The sequence below is a fragment of the Hemitrygon akajei genome, chromosome 11 (genome assembly GCF_048418815.1).
Source record: "Hemitrygon akajei chromosome 11, sHemAka1.3, whole genome shotgun sequence".
In the NCBI taxonomy this organism is placed as follows: Eukaryota; Metazoa; Chordata; class Chondrichthyes; order Myliobatiformes; family Dasyatidae; genus Hemitrygon; species Hemitrygon akajei.
Window position 1 is genome coordinate 148,212,409 of NC_133134.1, and position 19,598 is coordinate 148,232,006.

Here is a 19,598-nt window from a genome sequence, read left to right on the forward strand (position 1 = left end):
TTTATTCCCCTCCATAGAAGCTGCCTGTCTCTTGTGTGTAACTATTTTAAAACGTCTTCAAAGTTCAAAGTAAAATTTATTATCAGCGTACCTGCATGTCACCACATACAACCCTGAGGTTCTCTTTCTGCGGGCATATTTAGCAAATATATAGAGCAGTAACAGTAAATATCAGGAACTGTAAACAAACAGTGCAACTGCAGCTATAAATGAATAGCAATAAATAACGAGCATGAATTAACAAGATAACAGAGTCCTTAAATGAGTGTGGCTATCCCCTTTTGTTCACTAGCCTGATGATGGAGGGGTAGTAGCTGTTCTTGAATCTGGTGGTGCAAGTCCTGAGGCTCCTGCACCTTCTATCTGATAGCAGCCACGCGATAAAAGCATGGTCTAGTAGTAAGGATCTTTGACAATTGATGCTGCTTTTCTATGGCAACGTTTCATAAGATATATGGAGCAGAATTAGGCCATCTGGCCCATCGAGTCTGCTACGCCATTCAATCATGGCTGATCCTTTTTTTCTCTCCTCCTCAACCCCAGTTCCCAGCCTTCTCCCCATAACCTTTGATGTCATGTCCAATCAAGAACCTATCGATCTCTGCCTTAAATACACCCAATGACCTGACCTCCACAGCTGCATGTGGCAACAAATTCCACAAATTCACCACCCTTTGGCTAAAGAAATTTCTCCACATCTGTTTTGAAAGGGCGCCCCTCTATCCTGAGGCTATGCAGATGTGCTTAATGGTTGGGAGGGTTTTACCCATAATGTACTGAGCCAAGTCCACTACCTTTTGTAGGATTTTCTGCTCAAAGGCATTGGTGTTCCCACAACAGACTATAATGCAGCCAGTCAGCACACTTTCCATCACACATCTTTAGAAGTTTGACAAGGATTTCATTGACATGCTGAATCTCTGCAGACTCCTGAGGAAGTAGAGGCACTGTCGTGCTTTCTTCACAATAATACTTGTATGATGGATCCAGGACAAGTCCTCTGAAGTAGTGACACTCAGGAATTTAAATCTACTGGCCCTCTCCACCTCTGATCGTCTGATGATTACTGGCTCACGGGCCTCTGGATTCCCTCTCCTGAAGTCTACAATCAGTTCCTTGGTCTTATTGCCATTGAGTGAGAGGTTGTTATTACTACACCACTCAGTCAAGTTTTCAGTCTACCTCCTCTATGCTGATACAGCCCACAACACTGGTATTGTCAGCAAACTTGTATATGGTGTTGGAGCTGTACTTAGCTGCACAGTCATAGGTGTAAAGCGAGTAGAGCAGGAGCTAAGTACACATCCCTGCGGTGCTCCTGTGATCATTAAAATACTTTAAATATAGTGAAATGGGCACAAGCTTTTATGAGCTTTTTGGATGTTGCTTGCCACCTGCTGGGTAGTCCATTTGTGTTGGCCACAGAATCAAGTACTTACGTCTTTGGAGTCTGTGTGATGACATAAGTTCAGTGCAGCTTCGGGACCAATGTGGCGAGGGTATAGAGGGTGAGCACAGGCTGATCAGGTTGAACACAATTTGGCCCAGACTCTTACCAGGTGCACACAGGAGATCCATATGGCCTATTTCCCCATTATTCCGAGGTTATGTACAGTGATGCCTCCTCCCACCACACTCTCAAACCCCTCTGGCAATTAATTAGAAAGAATCACTGGTGTCAATCCGATGTTCACTACAAAAGGTAGTGAATTCGGTCCAGTACATCACAGGTAGAACCCTCCCACTCATTGAGCACATCAACATGAAATGTTGTCATAGAAAAGCAGCATCAATCATCAAAGATCTTCATTACCCAGGCCATGCTGCCATCAGGTAGAAAGTACAAGAGCCCCAGCACTCTCTCCACCAGGTTCAAGAACAGTTACTACCCTTCAGCCATCAGGCTCTTGAACAAAAGTGGACAACTATAGTCATTTAAGGACTCTTTTATCTTGTTACTTCATGCTGATTATTTATTGCTATTTATTGATTATCTGCATTTTTACAGGTTGCTTACAGTTTTTGTTCCTGATGTTTACTGTTTACAGATCCTGTTTACAGTTACTGTTCAATAGATTTCTGGGTTGTATGTGGTGACATGTATGTACTTTGATAATAAATTTTTGTACTGTTTCAGTCAGGTATGTTGTGGAGATCCGGGTAATGGTTGTGCCATGGATTAAAACCATGATGACAATTAAGGTTCTTTTAAATTAAATAATGGCAAGTAGGATCACATGTTATAAATGTTTAAATAATGCTGTTTTCCATCAGTAAAGCAGATCTAAAGAAAACAGCGGAAGAGTCCATCCATATCATATATTTCGTGAGTGGCCTGTTATGACCATTTTTACTTCTCTTTCATTGCCAGATGATTCATCTTCAGAATGCTGCAGCGGGAATGGCTCCACTACTTTGAACCCTTCAGCATCAAACAGTATACAAGGGGGCAGTACATTCCCTGAAGTAAACGGAAACAGTTCCACTGGCTTGGACTACAGTGCCAGCTCAGAGGACCAGCCAGTCAACCTGAGTGAACGGTTTCAGCCTAGTCAAGTGGATAATGGAAGTACGGATGGGCAAAGAAACCGGGTCAAATACATCGGAAAAGGCACATCAGATGTTAGATTGAACAGGGATGCAAGAGAATATGGGAGTAAGGTACAGTCTAATTTAACTTGCCTTAGTTGAGAATGAGTGCATTGACTGATAATTCCAGGAATTTACTTGAGAATGTAAAGGCTGCTAACCTCTTGTATTGCACATTGAAATTATTCCCTACAATTATTCTTTGGGAACTGAAGATGATGAAGAAATCAGGAAAGATTTATCTGTATTTCTACATAATTAACATGAGTTTTATAACTTTTTTATATTTACATATACGCTGACATTTACAAGAGGGTTATGTTGTATTGGTCAACATAGGATCTAAATTAAATCGATTGATTTCTACTTTGCCAATTGACAATCCACTAGATTGTCAATAACTAGATGTCAACAGCAGAAAAAATGGCGCCAGTGACCAGCTTTTGAAAATCCTTTGTTTTTGGATGTTCAGGTTAAGCTCTTTCAATAATACACTTGGTGAGATAGTGGAATGTGATTTGGACCCTGGTCTCTGAAATTATGTAATTGTAAGGATTGGCTGGGCGCTATAATCAGATGATGGAGAAATGATGAAATCTTAGTTCTAGAGCAGGGGTTCTCAACATTTTTAATGCAATGGACCAATACCATTAAGCAAGGGGTCCATGGACCCTGGGTTGGGGACCCCTGTTCTAGAGTGAAGGCATCAGTTGAATATTTTCCCAGTCATCCTATGGATTAACTTCTCTCCTGTGGGAGACTTGTAGGTTAGGTGCAGTGTTGCTGTGGAAAGATGAGGGTTAGCATTGAAGCAATTATGCAGCCTTGCACAGCCCAAGATGGATTGGGTTTGTGTCTGTAACGGACCCATTGGTTAAGATCACAACTTGCATGCTATGACATTGCAGATACTGACAAAGTCAATGGCATTTCCAAGGATGTTTTCACAGGGAAGTAAAATGGTTAAGTGATAAGTAGTAGCAAAAGGAGAGAGGAAGATAAAAGCAGAATTAAACTTAAATGAATTCAATAAAGACAAACAAAAAAGTTCAACTTACATGAACAGGCAACATTTTTAAATAACATCAGGTTTCATTACTTGGTGAACAGCAGTGAACATATGCAGCTGGAGCAGCCATTGATAAATTTGCCACTGTAATACTCTGTCCTTCAGTAACATATACTTCAAAGACTTGCATCCATTCAAGTGGCTAATTTGGAAAATAGAAAGCAGTACTATGCAAATGCATAATTGTTGGCAGTCAAATGAGTTATGTGCATTTTTTGCTCATTTGGAAAATGCCAAGTAGTGCACACACTGTGCATAATTTTAACACTCAGCTTTGCGTCCCTTTTTCCATACATGGAGGTGCTTTTGTTCATGCAAGCTGAAAAGCAATGCAATGCTATTTTATTGAAATGTATACATATTCTCCTATAGCACACTTCAAAAATACTTCTAAACTTTAAAATGACACTCCACAACCATTATATAGATTCTGTCACATTTTGAAGTGTGAATCCACATGTTAATTGTATTTTTAAGATTCAAAGGTAATGACTTCACAATAGTTCTCTGACCTGGACAATAAAATAATAAGCACCTATCAATCTTTGCTCATCCCTCAAGGAGAATCAGCAAAGAAATGGCAGGTGGAATATATTGTAGTGTCAGGGTGTATATGGCCATGCACTTTGGTAAAAGGAATAAAATCATAGACTATTTTCTAAACAGGGAGGAGTTTCAGAAATCAGAGGTGCAAAGGGACTTAGGAGTCCTTGTGGTGGATTCCCTAAATGTTAACTTGCAATTTGAGTTGGTGGTAAAGAAGGCAATTGCAAAGGTAGCATTCATTTTGAGAGAACTAGAATATAAGAGCAAGGAGGTAAGCTAGGTATAAGCTATTGCTCAGACTGCAATTGGAATATTGTGTGCAATTTTAGACCACTTACCTAAGAGAAGATGTTCTAGCATTGGAGAGGTTCCAGAGGAGGTTCACGAGAATAACTCTGAGAATGAAAGGGTTAATGTATGGTGATCATTTAATATTCCTGGGCCTGTACTTGCTGAAATTTAGAAGAATGAGGGGGGATCTCATTGAAACCTATCAAATATTGGAAAGTTGAGATAGAGTGAGTGTGAAGTGGACATTTAAATAGTGGGGAATCTATTACCAGGGCACAGCCTCAGAAGTACAAGTTCATGTCTTTAGAATAGAGATGAGGGGTGTTTCTTCAGCCAGAGGGTGGTGTGGATCTGTGGAGTTCATTGCCACAGATGTCTGTGGAGGCCGAGTCATTGAGTATATTTAAGGCGGAGGTAGATAGGTTCTCGATTAATCAGGGCGCCAAAGGTTACTGGGAGAAAGCAGGAGAATGGGGTTGAGAGGGATAATAAATCAGCCATGATGAAATTGAATGAACGGCTTAATTATGGTCCTGTATCTTATGGTCTTATGATTTTATGGAGAAAGGTAAATTGTGTAATTGAGCTATCATTGTGCCTATTTAGAATAACTAGGCTTTGTGATCTTCAAGTAAATGTAGCTGTACCATAACAACCGAATGCTAAGTGTTCCTAGTGTTTAATAAAAAGCCTATTCTGTGCTTTACCTCATGAACTGCCATGGGATATCTATTCGTTTACTTATATGTTTCAAATCTCTTTTACTTGAATTTACTATAAGTACAAAATAACCATTTAAAACATGGAAGATGGAAGAATGGTGATTTTCTCTTTCTGCTAACTGACGTTCTTCTGAACTTCATTGAATATGAGTTGACATCTTTAGAAAACTTACTAGGCTCAGGAACAAATAATGAGTGAAAGTGAGAAATTGCCTATTATTAAGAGAAGTGTGGACCAATTAAAGGAGAGTATTACCAGAAGCAAGTGAAGAAATCCATATTTGTGATCAATATTAAAATGTACTCCATTTACTGGGCAGGTTTTTTTCCATAAAGATGAAGGGCAAATGATTTAAAAAGTGGCAGGAAAAAGTTAAGGAAAATAAATGTACATGTGAATATATGAACTTACAAGCAAGAGGTGAAGCAGAATTATTGACTCTTTGTTTGATGACTGCTAAATTGAGGGAGAGATATATGGAAATCTGACCCTTAGCTGCTTTACAGCTTTGCAGATGATTGACTGCAGCTTTTCTCCAGCCTTGTCCTGTAATGTCATATCAGGTGCCCCTGTGTTTGCTTCTCTTCTAGTTAAGGCATCATTCCAGCGTCTGCAAAAGTAGTTGTTAATGTATGGTCTGGTATTACTATTCAGGATGCAGAACTGTTCATGTTCATCCTGAATTGCTTTCTTTCATTTAGAACTTCCATTTAGAACTTTCTTTCATTTAGAATTTAGGCACAACTGCGCACACGCGTGGATGTCAGCGAGTTAGACCAGCGGGAAGAATTTAAAAGAAGAGCATTTCTTCTTCAGCAGTTTGATGGAGGCATGACTGAGCAGGGGCATGGACATCAAGTTAGACCGGCAGGAAGAATGTAAAAAGAAGACAGCTTTATAGAGCAGGCGCCGGAGTAGATGGAGTCAAAGTAGGAGAGCTTTGGCTCAATGGGGCTTCGGCGGTAATGGGTCAAGGCGAGGTAAGTTACTTGTGAAGAATAGGAATTGGAAGGATGTCTGTGAGGCTGGTGTTCTATACTGGGTGTTGGATATGGGATGTCCAGGAGAATGGCAGCATCCCGGATGGCACATCTGTGCCAAGTGCGTCGAGCTGCAGCTCCTTGGGGACTGGGTTAGGGAACTGGAGATGCAGTTCGATGACCTTCGTCTGGTCAGGGAAAGTGAGGGGGCGACAGGCAAGTAGTCACACCAAGGCCTCGGGAAACAGATAAGTGGGTGACAGTGAGGAGAGGGAAGGGTAAGGCTGTCCCCCTTAACAATAAGTACTCCTATTTGAGTACTGTTGGGGGGGGAACAACCTACCTGGGGGAAGCAACAGTGGCTGTGCCTCTGGCACAGAGTCTGGCCCTGTGGCTCAGAAGGGTAGGGAAAGGAAGAGGATGGCAGCAGTGATAGGAGACTCTATAGTTAGGGGGTCAGACAGGCAATTCTGTGGATGCAGGAAAGAAATGTGGATGGTTGTTTGCCTCCAAGGTGCCAGAGTCCAGGATGTTTCTGATCACGTCCACAATATCCTGAAGTAGGAAGGTAAACAGCCAGAGGTCGTGGTATATATTGGTACCAATGACATAGGAAGGAAAAGGGAGGAGGTCCTGAAAACAGACTGCAGGGAATTAGCAAAGAAGCTCAGAAACAGGATCGCAAGAGTAGTAATCTCGGGATTAGTGCCTATGCCACACGACAGTGAGTTTCGGAATGGAGTGAGGTGGAGGATAAATGTGTGGCTGAGAGATTGGAGCGGGGGCAGGGATTCCAATTTCTGGATCGTTGGGACCTCTTTTGGGGCAGGGGTGACCTGTACAATAAGGATGGGATGCACTTGAATCCGAGGGGGACCAATATCCTGGCAGAGCGGTTTGCAAGGGCTTTTGGGGAGAGTTTAAACTAGAATTGCTGGGGGGTGGGAACCAAATTGAAGAGACGGAGGAAGGAGCGGTTGGTTCACAAATAAAGAAAGCTTGTGGGCAATATGAGAGAGAGGATAGGCAGGTGATAGAGAAGGGATGCATTCAGACTGATTGTTTGAGATGAGTTTGTTTTAATGCAAGGAGTATCATGAACAAAGCAGATGAGCTTACAGCGTGGATCATTACTTGGAGCTATGATGTTGTGGCCATTACAGAGAATTGGATGGCTCAGGGGCAGGAATAGCTACTTAGAGTGCCAGGCTTTAGATGTATCAGAAAGAACAGGGGTGGGGGGAACAGAAGAGGTGGGGGCGCGGCACTACTGATCAGAGATGGTGTCAATGCTGCAGAAAAGGAGGAAGTCTTGGAGGAATTGTCTACTGAGCCTCTGGGGGTGGAAGTTAGAAACAGGAAGGGGTCAATAACTCCACTGGGTGTTTTTTATAGGCCACCCATTAGTAACAGGGACATTGAGGAGCAGAAAGGGAGACAGATTCTGGAACGGTGCAATAATAACAAGGTTGTTGTGATGAGAGATTTTAATTTCTTCAATATTGATTGGCATCTCCCTAGAACAAGGGGTTTAGATGGGTTGGAGTTTGTTAAATGTGTTCAGGAAGGTTTCCTGACACAATATGTAGATAAGCCTACAAGAGGAGAGGCTGTACTTGATCTGGTATTGGGAAATGAACCTGGTCAGGTGTCAGGTCTCTCAGTGGGAGAGCATTTTGGAGATAGTGATCACAATTCTATCTCCTTTACCATAGCATTGGAGAGGGATAGGAATAGACAAGTTAGGATAATGTTTAATTGGAGTAGCGGGGAAATATGAAGCTATCCAGGAACTTGGAAGTATAAATTGGGAGCAGATGTTCTCGGAAATGTACGGCAGAAATGTGGCAAATGTTCAGGGGATATTTGTGTGACATTCTGCATAGGTACATTCCAATGAGACAGGGGAAGGATGGTAGGGTACAGGAACCTTGGTGTACAGAGGCTGTTGAAAATCTGATCAAGAACGAAAGAAAAGCTTACGAAAGGTTCAAAAAAGCAGGTAGTGATAGAGATCTAGAAAATTATAAAGCTAGCATGAAGGAGTTTAAGAATGAAATTAGGAGAGCCAGAAGGGGCCGTGCGAATTCCTTGGCGAACAGGATTAAGGAAAACCCCAAGGCATTCTATAAGCATGTGAAGAGCAAGAGAATAAGATGTAAGAGAATAGGACCAATCAAATGTGACAGTGGAAAAGTGTGTATGGAACCAGAGGAGATAGCAGAGGTACTTAATGGATAGTTTACTATAGTATTCACTATGGAAAAGGATTTTGGTGATTGTAGGGATGACTTACAGTGGACAGAAAAGCTTGAGCATATAGATATTAAGAAAGATGATGTGCTGGAGCGTTTGGAAAGCATCAAGTTGGATAAATCACTGCAACCAGACGAGATGTACCCCAGGCTACTGTGGGAAGCAAGGGAGGAGATTGCTGAGCCTTTGACAATGATCTTTGCATCATCAATGGGGACAGGAGAAGTTCCAGAGGATTGGTGGGTTGCAGATGTTGTTCCCTTATTCAAAAAAGGGAGTAGAGACAGCCGAGGAAATTATAGACCAGTGAATCTTACTTCAGTGGTTGGTAAATTGATAGAGAAGATCCTGAGAGGCAGGATTAATGAACCTTTAGAGAGGAATAATATGATTAGGAATAATCAGCATGGTTTTGTCTTAGGCAGGTCATACCTTACAAGCCTGATTTAAATTTTTGAGGATGTGATTAAACACATTGATGAAGGTAGAGCAGTAGATGTAGTGCATATGGATTTCAGGAAGGCATTTGATAAGGTACCCCATGCAAGACTTATTGAGAAAGTAAGGAGGCATGGGAACCAAGGGGACATTGTTTTGTGGATCCAAAAGTGGCTTGCCCACAGAAGGCAAAGTGTGGTTGTAGATGGGTCATATTCTGCATGGAGGTTGGTCACCAGTGGGGTGCCTCAGGGATCTGTTCTGGGACCCCTTCTCTTCGTGATTGTTATAAATGACCTGGATGAGGAAGTGGAGGGGGATGGGTTGGTAAATTTGCTGATGACACAAATTTGGGGGTGTTGTGGATACTGTGGAGGGCTGTCAGAGGTTACAGTGGGACATTGATAGGATGTAAAACTGGGCTGAGAAGTGGCAGATGGAGTTCAACTCAGGTAAGTGTGAAGTGGTTCATTTTGGTAGGTCAAATATGATGGCAGAATATAGTATTAATGGTAAGACTCTTGGCAGTGTGGAGGATCAGAGGGATCTTGGAGTCCAAGTCCGTAGAACACTCAAAGCAGCTGCGCAGGTTGACTCTGTGGTTAAGAAGGCATACGGTGCTTTGGCCTTCATTAACCGTGGGACTGAGTTCATGAGGTGAGGAGTCCTGTTGCAGCTATATCAGACCCTGGTCAGACCCCACTTGGAGTACTATGCTGAGTTCTGGTCACCTCACTACAGGATGGATGTGGAAACTATAGAAAGGGTGCAGAGGAAATTTACAAGAATTGTGCCTGGATTGGGGAGCATGCCTTTTGAGAATAGGTTGAGTGAACTTGGCCTTTTCTGCTTGGAGTGACAAAAGATGAGAGGTAACCTGATAGAGGTGTACAAGATGATGAGAGGCATTGATCATGTGGATAGTCAGAGGCTTTTTCCCAGGGCTGAGATGGTTGCCACAAGAGGACGCAGGTTTAAGGTGCTTGGAAACAGTTACAGTGGAGATGTCAGGGGTAAGTGTTCTACGCACAGAGTGGTGAATGCGTTGGATAGACTTCCGGCAACGTTGGTGGAGGCGGATACAATAGGGTCTTTTAAGAGACTCTTGGATAGGTACATGGAGCTTAGCAAAATAGAGGGCTATGGGTAACCCTAGGCAATTTCTAAAGCAAGTACATGTTTGCCACAGCATTGTGGGCCGAAGGGCCTGTATTGTGCTGTTGGTTTTCTATGTTTCTATCTGTCAAAATTCTCAAATTTTTCAACCCTCTCACAGCTATGAACATTTAATCAAGCATTTTAAAGTGAATACAAATTAAGAAAGTTAGTAATATCACTTAAACTACTTACAATGCTGATTAGTAATTAGAAACTGAAAATAGAACTCATTTCAAAGTAATTGAAATTACCACAGACATTTTTTTTTAACTTTTTCTTAATGGTATAAAATTTACATTCAAAGAATGGATGGACTGGTCTGGTAGCAGATTTTTTAGCTTAAATGCTGGGGACTTTCTGCGAACTTATATTCCATTTTGAATCAAGTGGTGAGACATATCAACAAATTCTCCCAGCAAGTTCATGATTTTCACTTGGAGTCCCATATACCCCTAAGACCCAAACTTCCTGACATTTATATGGGTAAGTGCTGGCATTTCACTATAGAACTGCTGGCAAAACCCATCAAAATTTGAGCCATAATATCTGATGTGTCAAATTTTGTATCGCAGCTACTTACTATTAGTTAAGCTCCTTACGTGCAGTATATAACTTCATTATTTCAGTTATACCTTTGTATGTATTTGTTTGTCTATTTGCTGACATAAGGATGAAAAAGAACTTGTCTTCAGCTCCCATATATTGCATGAGCATACGCTATATTGCAGCTGTTCAATATTGTACCAGAAATCCAGCCCATTTGTTTCTAATAGAAGCACATTTTAAAAACTGGCTACAATGCACTGCGTGCATAATAGTGCATGAAATACAAGTGATATAGGACAGATTTATACTATGTTCTCTTCTGCCAAGGACTAGGGACAGGAAAATCAAAAAGAGAATTGATCTAGGTCTCTTGAGTATTGTAGTTTGAAACACAATTTAGTAGAGGTAAAGTATGTATCCTGGCACTATTTTAAACAAAATATTTAGATCCTGGGAGTAGTGTCAATATCAAGGTGATTTGTAAGTACATTCTCATAGATTATTTAAAAAGACATTTTCTTTGGCAGCCATCTGTACATCTAAACATTCTGTTGAATGGCATCGCTGATATCCACGAGATTCTCATGTTGAAGAACATGCATTCAGGCTCTCAGCTACTTGTTCCTACTGTTCATTTATCTTCAGGGATTTTGCTTCAGCAGCTTTTATCCAGCTCCCAAATTATTTATTCTTATGATACTCATCTTTGATTATCATCCTTTTATGAAAATAAGGACTTCTCAGAAACTGCAAGCACCAAAGAAAAATAAATTTAGCAAATGCGGTAGATATGTTTTTCTTTACAATTTTACTCAGTAAATGTTAAATGAGCTGAAAACAGGCAGCAGTTACAGAGCAGAAATCACAAGAGCAACTTAAATTCCATACAAACTGAAAACATTCCTGCAGGTCAAATGCTTTACTGTGTAGTATTCTGCCAAAATGTATTGATTTTTTAAAAATTGGTGGTTACTTCAATGACCAGTTCTTCTTGGAGTATGGAGAGCCCTGATCTCAAGTCAATATCTCTGAATCATTTCTGGCTACCCAGAGACTCTGTTAGTCTATCAGGAATAGGCTAGACTCTTGCATCTAAATTACAGCTGTCAGATGAGCATGCAGCCACGATAGAATTTATTTATTTCAGCACACCATTTTCAGTGTATATTATTGTCATTTATTATTTTCCAATGTCAAAGCACTGTAATCTTGCATAAAGTTTGTGTGTTTTTCGCTTACTATTTGCATGCATTTGCTGGAAAGTTATTCATACTGCTGGTTTTCGCAAAAATAAGCAAAATACTCCTAAAACATTCCTGCACTTGGTACTTTAAAAGAATTAACAGTTCACTGTTAAGCAAATACTTCAGTATACGTCCACTAATGTTGCCATTGGTGACTCCTGGGCTCACTTTTAAATAAGGCTTCTTCTAAAAACTTGAAATGGTGGAACTAAATAATCTGTGCTGCATAGATTGATGAAAGTTAACCAAATTGTATTGCAAAACTAAAATAGTGGATTCCGGTTAATTGAGCCATCCGATCATTGAGGCAGCTGCTAACTTGGGATGACTCTTAAAGAACAAAAGCTAATCAAGAAAATAACTGGGATTGCCTTTGTTCATTTGGGTCAACATGCTGCTTAATTGGGACACCATGCTGCTTAATTGGGACAAACGACTGTTGCTGAACAGTTTCTAACTAGCGTCAGCCGTATGTGCTTGTGTGACCATTAGATACTATACTGTGCTTAGAGCAAAGAGTTTTTAAATAGCATCAGTTGCTTATGTTTGTGTTTTAAAAAAGCAGTGATCTTTGTCACTGATGGTGAGAAATAAGCACCATTCAGAATTGTCTTCTCACCGCAGTTTCAGGCATTCAGGCATGGAGATGCCAGAAATGACTGGGAGTGAAAATGAAACGTATTTCACTACTTCATAAATTAGGAGCTATCAAAAATTTGAAGGTATTGACAATCAAATTGAATGTTACAATGAAAATGATGATTTGGAGAATGCAATCATCAAAAGCAGTGTATGAAGGCAATTCATTATCTGCACTGGATGTCTACGTTGATTTTGTTCATTTACAGTCAATCTGAAGAACATACATGATGAATTCCTCTATCGATAACCATTAGGAGCTAATACACAGTTTTACAGTACTGTAGAAGTATTAGCATTTGTTATGTATTTTATTTAAATACATAATTTGTTACTCAGTTAAATGGTAGTTAGTCTTTTTTTTACTTTTTAAACTATTTCCTTGAAATTCAGTTAATTGAGGCAACCATTTAATTGGGCAAAAGTGTACTGGTCCCGATGTGTCCAATTAACCAGAATCAACTGTATTTCCTTTTGTTACGTCAAATTGTTAGAATTAGAGATTGAACTAAATATTTAAACTGTTTGAATACAGTATTATTATTGAACACATTCACTTTCAGTGTTAACATTAAACATAGCCAGGAACCTGCAGGTAATTGGGCAATTTTACTACAAAGATATACATCTTACTGTGGAGACCAGAGAAAAGATACCCCTGAGGCTTGATCCCAACATGATGCAAAATAAACTCCATTGCTTCTTAACCTAATTAAAATACTTGCAGCTGTGTCAGGAGCTGTGTTTCAAGCTATAGCACTCCTGCTGCATTTGACAACATAATTTTCTAGAAGTTTATCATTAAAAAAGTTAAAGTAGGAGTCTTAATGCAAGGAATAACAGACCAAAAACATAAGGCAATATATTTTACTATGAATCACAGCTTTTGAACCAGAACCAAGTAGAAAGGAAGCAGAGAAGAACCACAAATCTCTGGGGACTAACAATATAAAAGCAGAATTTCTGAAACAGGATGGTACATTATCCTTCAATGGCTGCTATGCATTTATAGTGAATCTGAATGGGGCTATTATTTCCAGGCTTTTTAAAAATTGGACAATAAAGGAGTGTAGGATTTCTATAAAGAGGAGTGACCTTATAAAGGATTATAAATTTTTGAAAGACATGGATAAGTTAAATAGTCACAGTCTTTTTCCAAGGGTAGACAACATAGGTTTAAGGTGAGAGGGGAAAGATTTGAAGGAGATTTGAGAGGCAAGTTTTTCCACACACAGGGTGGTAGTTGAAGGGTACAGCAAGCAATCAGAGGTGCAATCTCAGCATTTAAATCCATTTTGGCATGTACGTGGATAGGAAAGGAATTGAGGGATGAGGACCTGTTGAAGGAAAATGGGATTAGTATATATTGGCATCTCAGTCAGAAAGGAAAATCGGGCTAATAGGCCTGTTTTCATACATGTCTATGGAGGTGTCAATGGAAACTTAATTGTGTCAATCCTGAAAAAAAATCAGCCTGTTAAATTTCTTAAATTCATTAAGTGAAAGAGAGTTTGCAAGGATTTATTTCAGTAAAATCCGATCTTGTTGATAACTCCTGAACCTACATTATACTTAGTAATAAATGTAAAAGATCCTACAAATGCTGGAAATTCAGAGTAACACGCACGAAATGCAGCAGAAACTCAGCAGGTCTGGCATCATCTTTGGAAAGGAATAAAGAGTAGACAGTTCAGGCCAGTACCCTTCCTGATGAAAATTCTCTGCCCAAAACATCAGCTCTTTCTTCTATCCAGAGAGGCTGCCTGACGTGCTGAGTTCCTCCAGTATTTTGTGTGTGCTACATTACACTTAGATTAGCTATAATGAGGGTGGGTTAGATATTTACCTTCAGTGCTTCCTGTGCTTGGTTGTCTATGCCATTGAAGTATACTGTTCCAGTTCAGTCCCCAAGTATTTTTCTATATATTATTTTAAAAGATGATGAAGGGTGTGTGGGAGGAAGCCCCGTGAGTTTATCATTCATATATAGGAAAATACACATTCCCTTGCAAAATTATCTTTAGTCAGCAACAGTAAATGTGTGGTTTACTAACAGTTGCTCACTCTACCATTGAACATTCAGTTCCACTGGAATCCATTTTCACTGCAAGTGAGAAAATCTGAAAGGTGTCACCTTATCAATGAAGTGGGCCCATCAGTTCTGTGCTAAATGTAGCCTGATCTATACCTTTTAGAAGCCAACAGCTAGTTATAGTTTTTAGTGGACTACCAATTTACCTGAGGCTTTGGAAATCTCACATATAAAATGTCACCAGGATTTCCCAGCAGGCTACCTCAACATTTATTCCAACACACAAGCTCCTACTTTGACATTTCTTAAGCTCCTACACCATTCCTGTGTCCAGTTCACTATAGTCATTAATGAAATTTCATTACTTCCATGTACAATTAAGAAGTGATATTACAGCTCCCAGTCCTAATGGAATCGCTATGAACAGAGCAATTAAAAGTAGAAATCTATGACCCTCACCCATGTCTTAGCTTATTTGCCTTTCAGATGATATTGTAATTTAAGTGTTAAATTAGGTTTATATTTATTAAGCTGTGCATTCACTTGTTTAATGCATAAGGGAACTTTTTGTTTCTTTCTGTATTCTGGTGTTCTCAAAGTACAATAGATTGGTTCTTTTTATCATACACACTGATTTAAAGCTTTGTCAAAACAGATTAAACAGGAATCATGACAGTGAGATGCTAGCACCAAATCTCACGAGATTTGAACTAAATTAGGTCTCACTGATTTCATCGCCATGAAGGTTAAAACCACCCACCTGCCAGTCATTTAAAATATTGAATAGACAATTAGGAATTTTGTGAATTGAGCACACTGGCCTTCAATTTGATTCTACAATCACTTTTCTATTGAGTAAGACTTTCAGTTTAAGCAAATTTTCACAAATTTCACTTTGAAATGTATACTCAATATTGATTGGTTGGTTTCTTGCCCAACAGAGTGCCAGGTATTAGGTATTACATATACTTCCCATGTAGCAGCGAGGTAGGTGCCCTATTGTTCGTGCTGCTGCCAAACAAGATTGCAAAAAAGTGAAGTGTACAATATGCTGGTAATAATTGGAACTTTCAGGGCTCTGTTTTGTGTTCATTTTAATGGGAAACAATTTTTCTAGTTACCTACTGTAAGCTTTCTATTGTGCTTATAAGTGTGCTCATAAACAGTGTCACAGTTTATGCAATATTTCTTTCAAAGCACCTGCTTGAAAGCTCCAGTAAAAACAGGAAACACTGAAACACTAAAGTCAAATTGAAAGTTTCAAGCAACACACACAAAATGCTGGAGGAATGCAGCAAGCCAGGCAGCATCTATGAAAAGAGTAAACAATCGACGTTTGGGTCGAGACCCGTCATCAGGACCTGTGATGTTTACAATTTATTTTCTTCGTATAGATGCTGCCTGACTTGCTGAGTATCTCCAACATCTTCCATTTTGATTTCTGAATGGCAGCACCTGCTGTTTCTTTATTTATTTAAAGGGTGTAACTACTCCATTCTCCAAGTATGAATGAGTGAGACAAAAGTCAGGACTTGTGACTCCATTAAATGGGCATTTTTTATTTACATCTCCTCTCAAAATGCACATGACATGTATTCCTGGTGTGAGTTTTGAAATGTGCAGGAAGATCCCATTTGGTATTGACCCCTATAATTGTAAATTATATCATATTGATGATCTCATCATTTCCCAACATTTAGCCCAGACGTGCTTCATAAAATTACTGATAATCAGCAGCTAATTGAGACTTATGTATAGTTATTGTTTGCAGAACCTTTAAGTTAAAACAATGAGGAATACAGGCGATAGTTCTGTGAGATTATGTGTAGATGCCTTTATGAATTAGTTTGACAATTTGTTCCAGCTTATTTAGTTTCACGGCTGCTCATTTGACAGTATATTTTCTTACATCAATGCCAATCCACTTATATTTTCTTAAGGAATAAGAGGAGGTGGAATGGAAGGATGCCAAATAGTTGTGGTCAAACCACAGAAAAACTGTGTTCACAGCCATTTCCTTTCTACCAATATGGACAGGGTTTCCTGAGAAATGTGGCACAGTCTTGAAATCACCGGGGAGATCATGAAAACTTCTGTTTTATTTTGCAACCACTCTGCTTTGGCGTAGACATTAATACTATAGCTGTTAAAATTACTTCACTTGTACTTATTCCCCTTGTTTTGCTGGAAGTGCAAAGCTGGGTAACTGCCTGCGCACTGATCTCATGCATCATTAAATCTATAAAATTGGGATGCTCCACCACTTTTTGCCATTCTAGATTCCCATAATGAGATCCTTTTCATTTAGTACCACCCACTGTCTCCACCAGCCTTGAGACAATTACTGGGAAATTAATTGTATATTGAATTTTACACAGGTTGTAGTTATTAATAATTGTTTTGCAGAAAATGCTATGGGATATTTATTATTAAAAGTAAAAATAAAAATTTAGTTGGATATAGCAATTTATACAAGTGTTTTCTAGCTTTTAAAACTTAAATATTCTTATATGTTTCTACTCAACAAGAATGAGGTGGATAGCCACAGTTTTGGAGTCAATCAGTGTCTAGTTATGGTGTATATGTCAACACAGTCTGGATTTGCGTGCTTATAGCACAAAAATAGATTGCACTGGAGGTCATTTGATGACACATCTCATATTCTGTCCCATCAAAGGATTATTTAACCAAGTCCAATTGTTGTTCTATAAAACATTGAGCTGAGAAGCTGGATACTGTTCATAATCAATCCACTGATGACACAATTAACACAGCAGCTTTAATTTCAATACAAGTTATTTTTTACATTTTAATTAATATTTTAATAAATTTACTTAAAATAAATCTGTTGTTAAAAATAACTAATTATGTTTTATTGTTTCAATGCCTTTCAATCTATTTCTAAATGTCATTGATCATCAGAAACATTTAGAAACAGTTGGGGAGAAAAAAGCATCTCACTCTCAATGTGTACTCTCAATAACCACTCTGTTTTGTGAAACTACCCTGATAACTGGGTCAGCAGGATGTAGGGACCAAAAAGATGGCAAAAGGAAAGTGTGTCCATAGGCACACGACTAGAGTTGACTATTTGGCAAGATAGTTCAATTAGACTCAATATGGATTTGTAGTAAGCATCACTGAAGTTGTTTCTGAAATGATAATAAGCATATTGGGATTTACAATAAATTTTAGAGTGTCTTGTGTGGTATAAGGTGAACAAATTGTGATGTGGTCACTCTGGCAATAAGTTCAAGACCTAACAATAAAGACAAATATACATCAACCTCAACATAATTATCAGGCTACAATCCATACATTACCATGTAAGCTGCAGTTGTAGACAAATTTTCATGCAAGCCAGTTGAAGCATTGCCCATAACCAATTTGCTAACACTGATAACTTCTTCCTGTATTAAATTTTGGAACATAGATATTTTCCAAAATCCATTGTATATATTTTGCAGCCTGGAGAAAAATACACATGTAGGACAACAAATACTTTTTCAGACCTTTAATTCCTTTATCTGTTTTGGATGTTTTAATGCAGAAAGAGGGTATCAAAATAAAAACAACAAAATGAATTTTAAAAAATATACGGTAGTTCCTGTTGTTACAATCTCGGCTTAATTTCTGTCTGCACCCTTGTTACATATACAGTATGAAAATAAATAAAACAGAATATTCAAAACCAGTGTGGTAGTGGCAATTTAAAAAGAAACAATACAAACAACATTAGAATTCCACCAACCCTGTACCTTATACACAACATCAAAAATATGAATAAATACATTTCATCTTAACCGAGAGGTATACTCACTTAGGCACACATGTGCTTAACTTCCAAACACATATAGGCTAGACCCTGAAACAAATTCTCCTTGCTCACACTACATAAACAGAGATTAACACATTCACATTACTCCTCTGCATTCACATTCGGTTATGAAACAAACAAGAAAGATAAGCATGAACTTTTACAAAAACTTTTACAATATATTGCCTTGGAGTTTAAATTACTGAAAAGACTAACCTACTAGGTCAATAAGTTGGGTGAAAAGACACAATCTTGCCTGACTCCTCTCACGATATTCACATACTCACTCACTTCTTCTATTCTGATGGATGCTGTCTGGTCCCAGTATAAGTTTCTTAAGAAACATATATCTTTCCCATCTATGTCAAGATCTTGAAGCACTTCCAGGAGATCCTGGTGTCTGACAGTGTCAAAAGCTTTTGTATAGTCGAGGAAACATAGATAGGTGTCTTTTTGTACCTGGATGGCTTGTTCACAGATCATCCGTAGCATGAAAATTGCATTTCTGGTTCCAGTGTTTTCCACAAAGCCGCATTGTTCTTTACTGATTTCTGGTTTTATACAGCGTCTTGCTCTCATCATGATTACTCTGAGAATGATTTTTGCCACGTGACTCATCAGGCGTATTGTACGATGTAACTCACATTCCGTTGCTCCCTCTTTCTTTGGAGTGATGAGTGCGTGGAATGGGCTGCCAGCAACAGTGGTGGAGGCAGATACGATAGGGTCTTTTAAGAGTTTTTTGGACAGGTACATGGAGCTTAGAAAAATAGAGAGCTATGGGGAAGTCTAGTAAATTCTAAGGTAGGGACATGTTCAGCACAACTTTGTGGGCCGAAAGGCCTGTATTGTGCTGTAGGTTTTCTATGTTTAAGTGTGATGAACACTGATTTACTCAGATATCTCCCCCTGATCATAGATTTCATTTGCTATTTCTGTTATTTTCTCTATTCCAAAATCTTCTAAGGCCGGTATCATTTCAACAGTGATGTTGTCTGGACCAGTTGCTCTGTTATGTTTTGTTTTATTTGTGGCTGTTCGAATTTCTGATTTTAGAATGTTAGGTCCTTTAAGATTCTTCTTTATGTTCGGTTTTTCTCCTTATTCGTCTTCAAAAAGTTCTTTTATATATTCTGTCCATCTTTTCACATGACTTATTCAACCTGTGTAGTGAAAATATTTTGAGAAGTATCAAAGACATCAAAGGACTCACAATTGGAGGCCATAATATAAATAACATCAGACAAGCTGATGACATCATACTAATAGC

The 19,598-nt window shown here is 39.0% G+C and overlaps 1 protein-coding gene across 5 annotated transcripts in view; it reads left to right on the plus strand.

Annotated features, from left to right (window-relative positions):
- The window catches only part of nol4lb (nucleolar protein 4-like b), a 340,315-nt gene that overhangs the window by 198,676 nt on the left and 122,041 nt on the right, over nucleotides 1-19,598 (plus strand). For all 5 annotated transcript variants that reach the window (XM_073061905.1, XM_073061907.1, XM_073061906.1 and 2 more), the window contains one exon: nucleotides 2,372-2,661. In XM_073061905.1, the coding sequence (XP_072918006.1) occupies nucleotides 2,372-2,661 (290 nt within the window). The remainder of the gene's footprint in view (nucleotides 1-2,371; nucleotides 2,662-19,598) is intronic.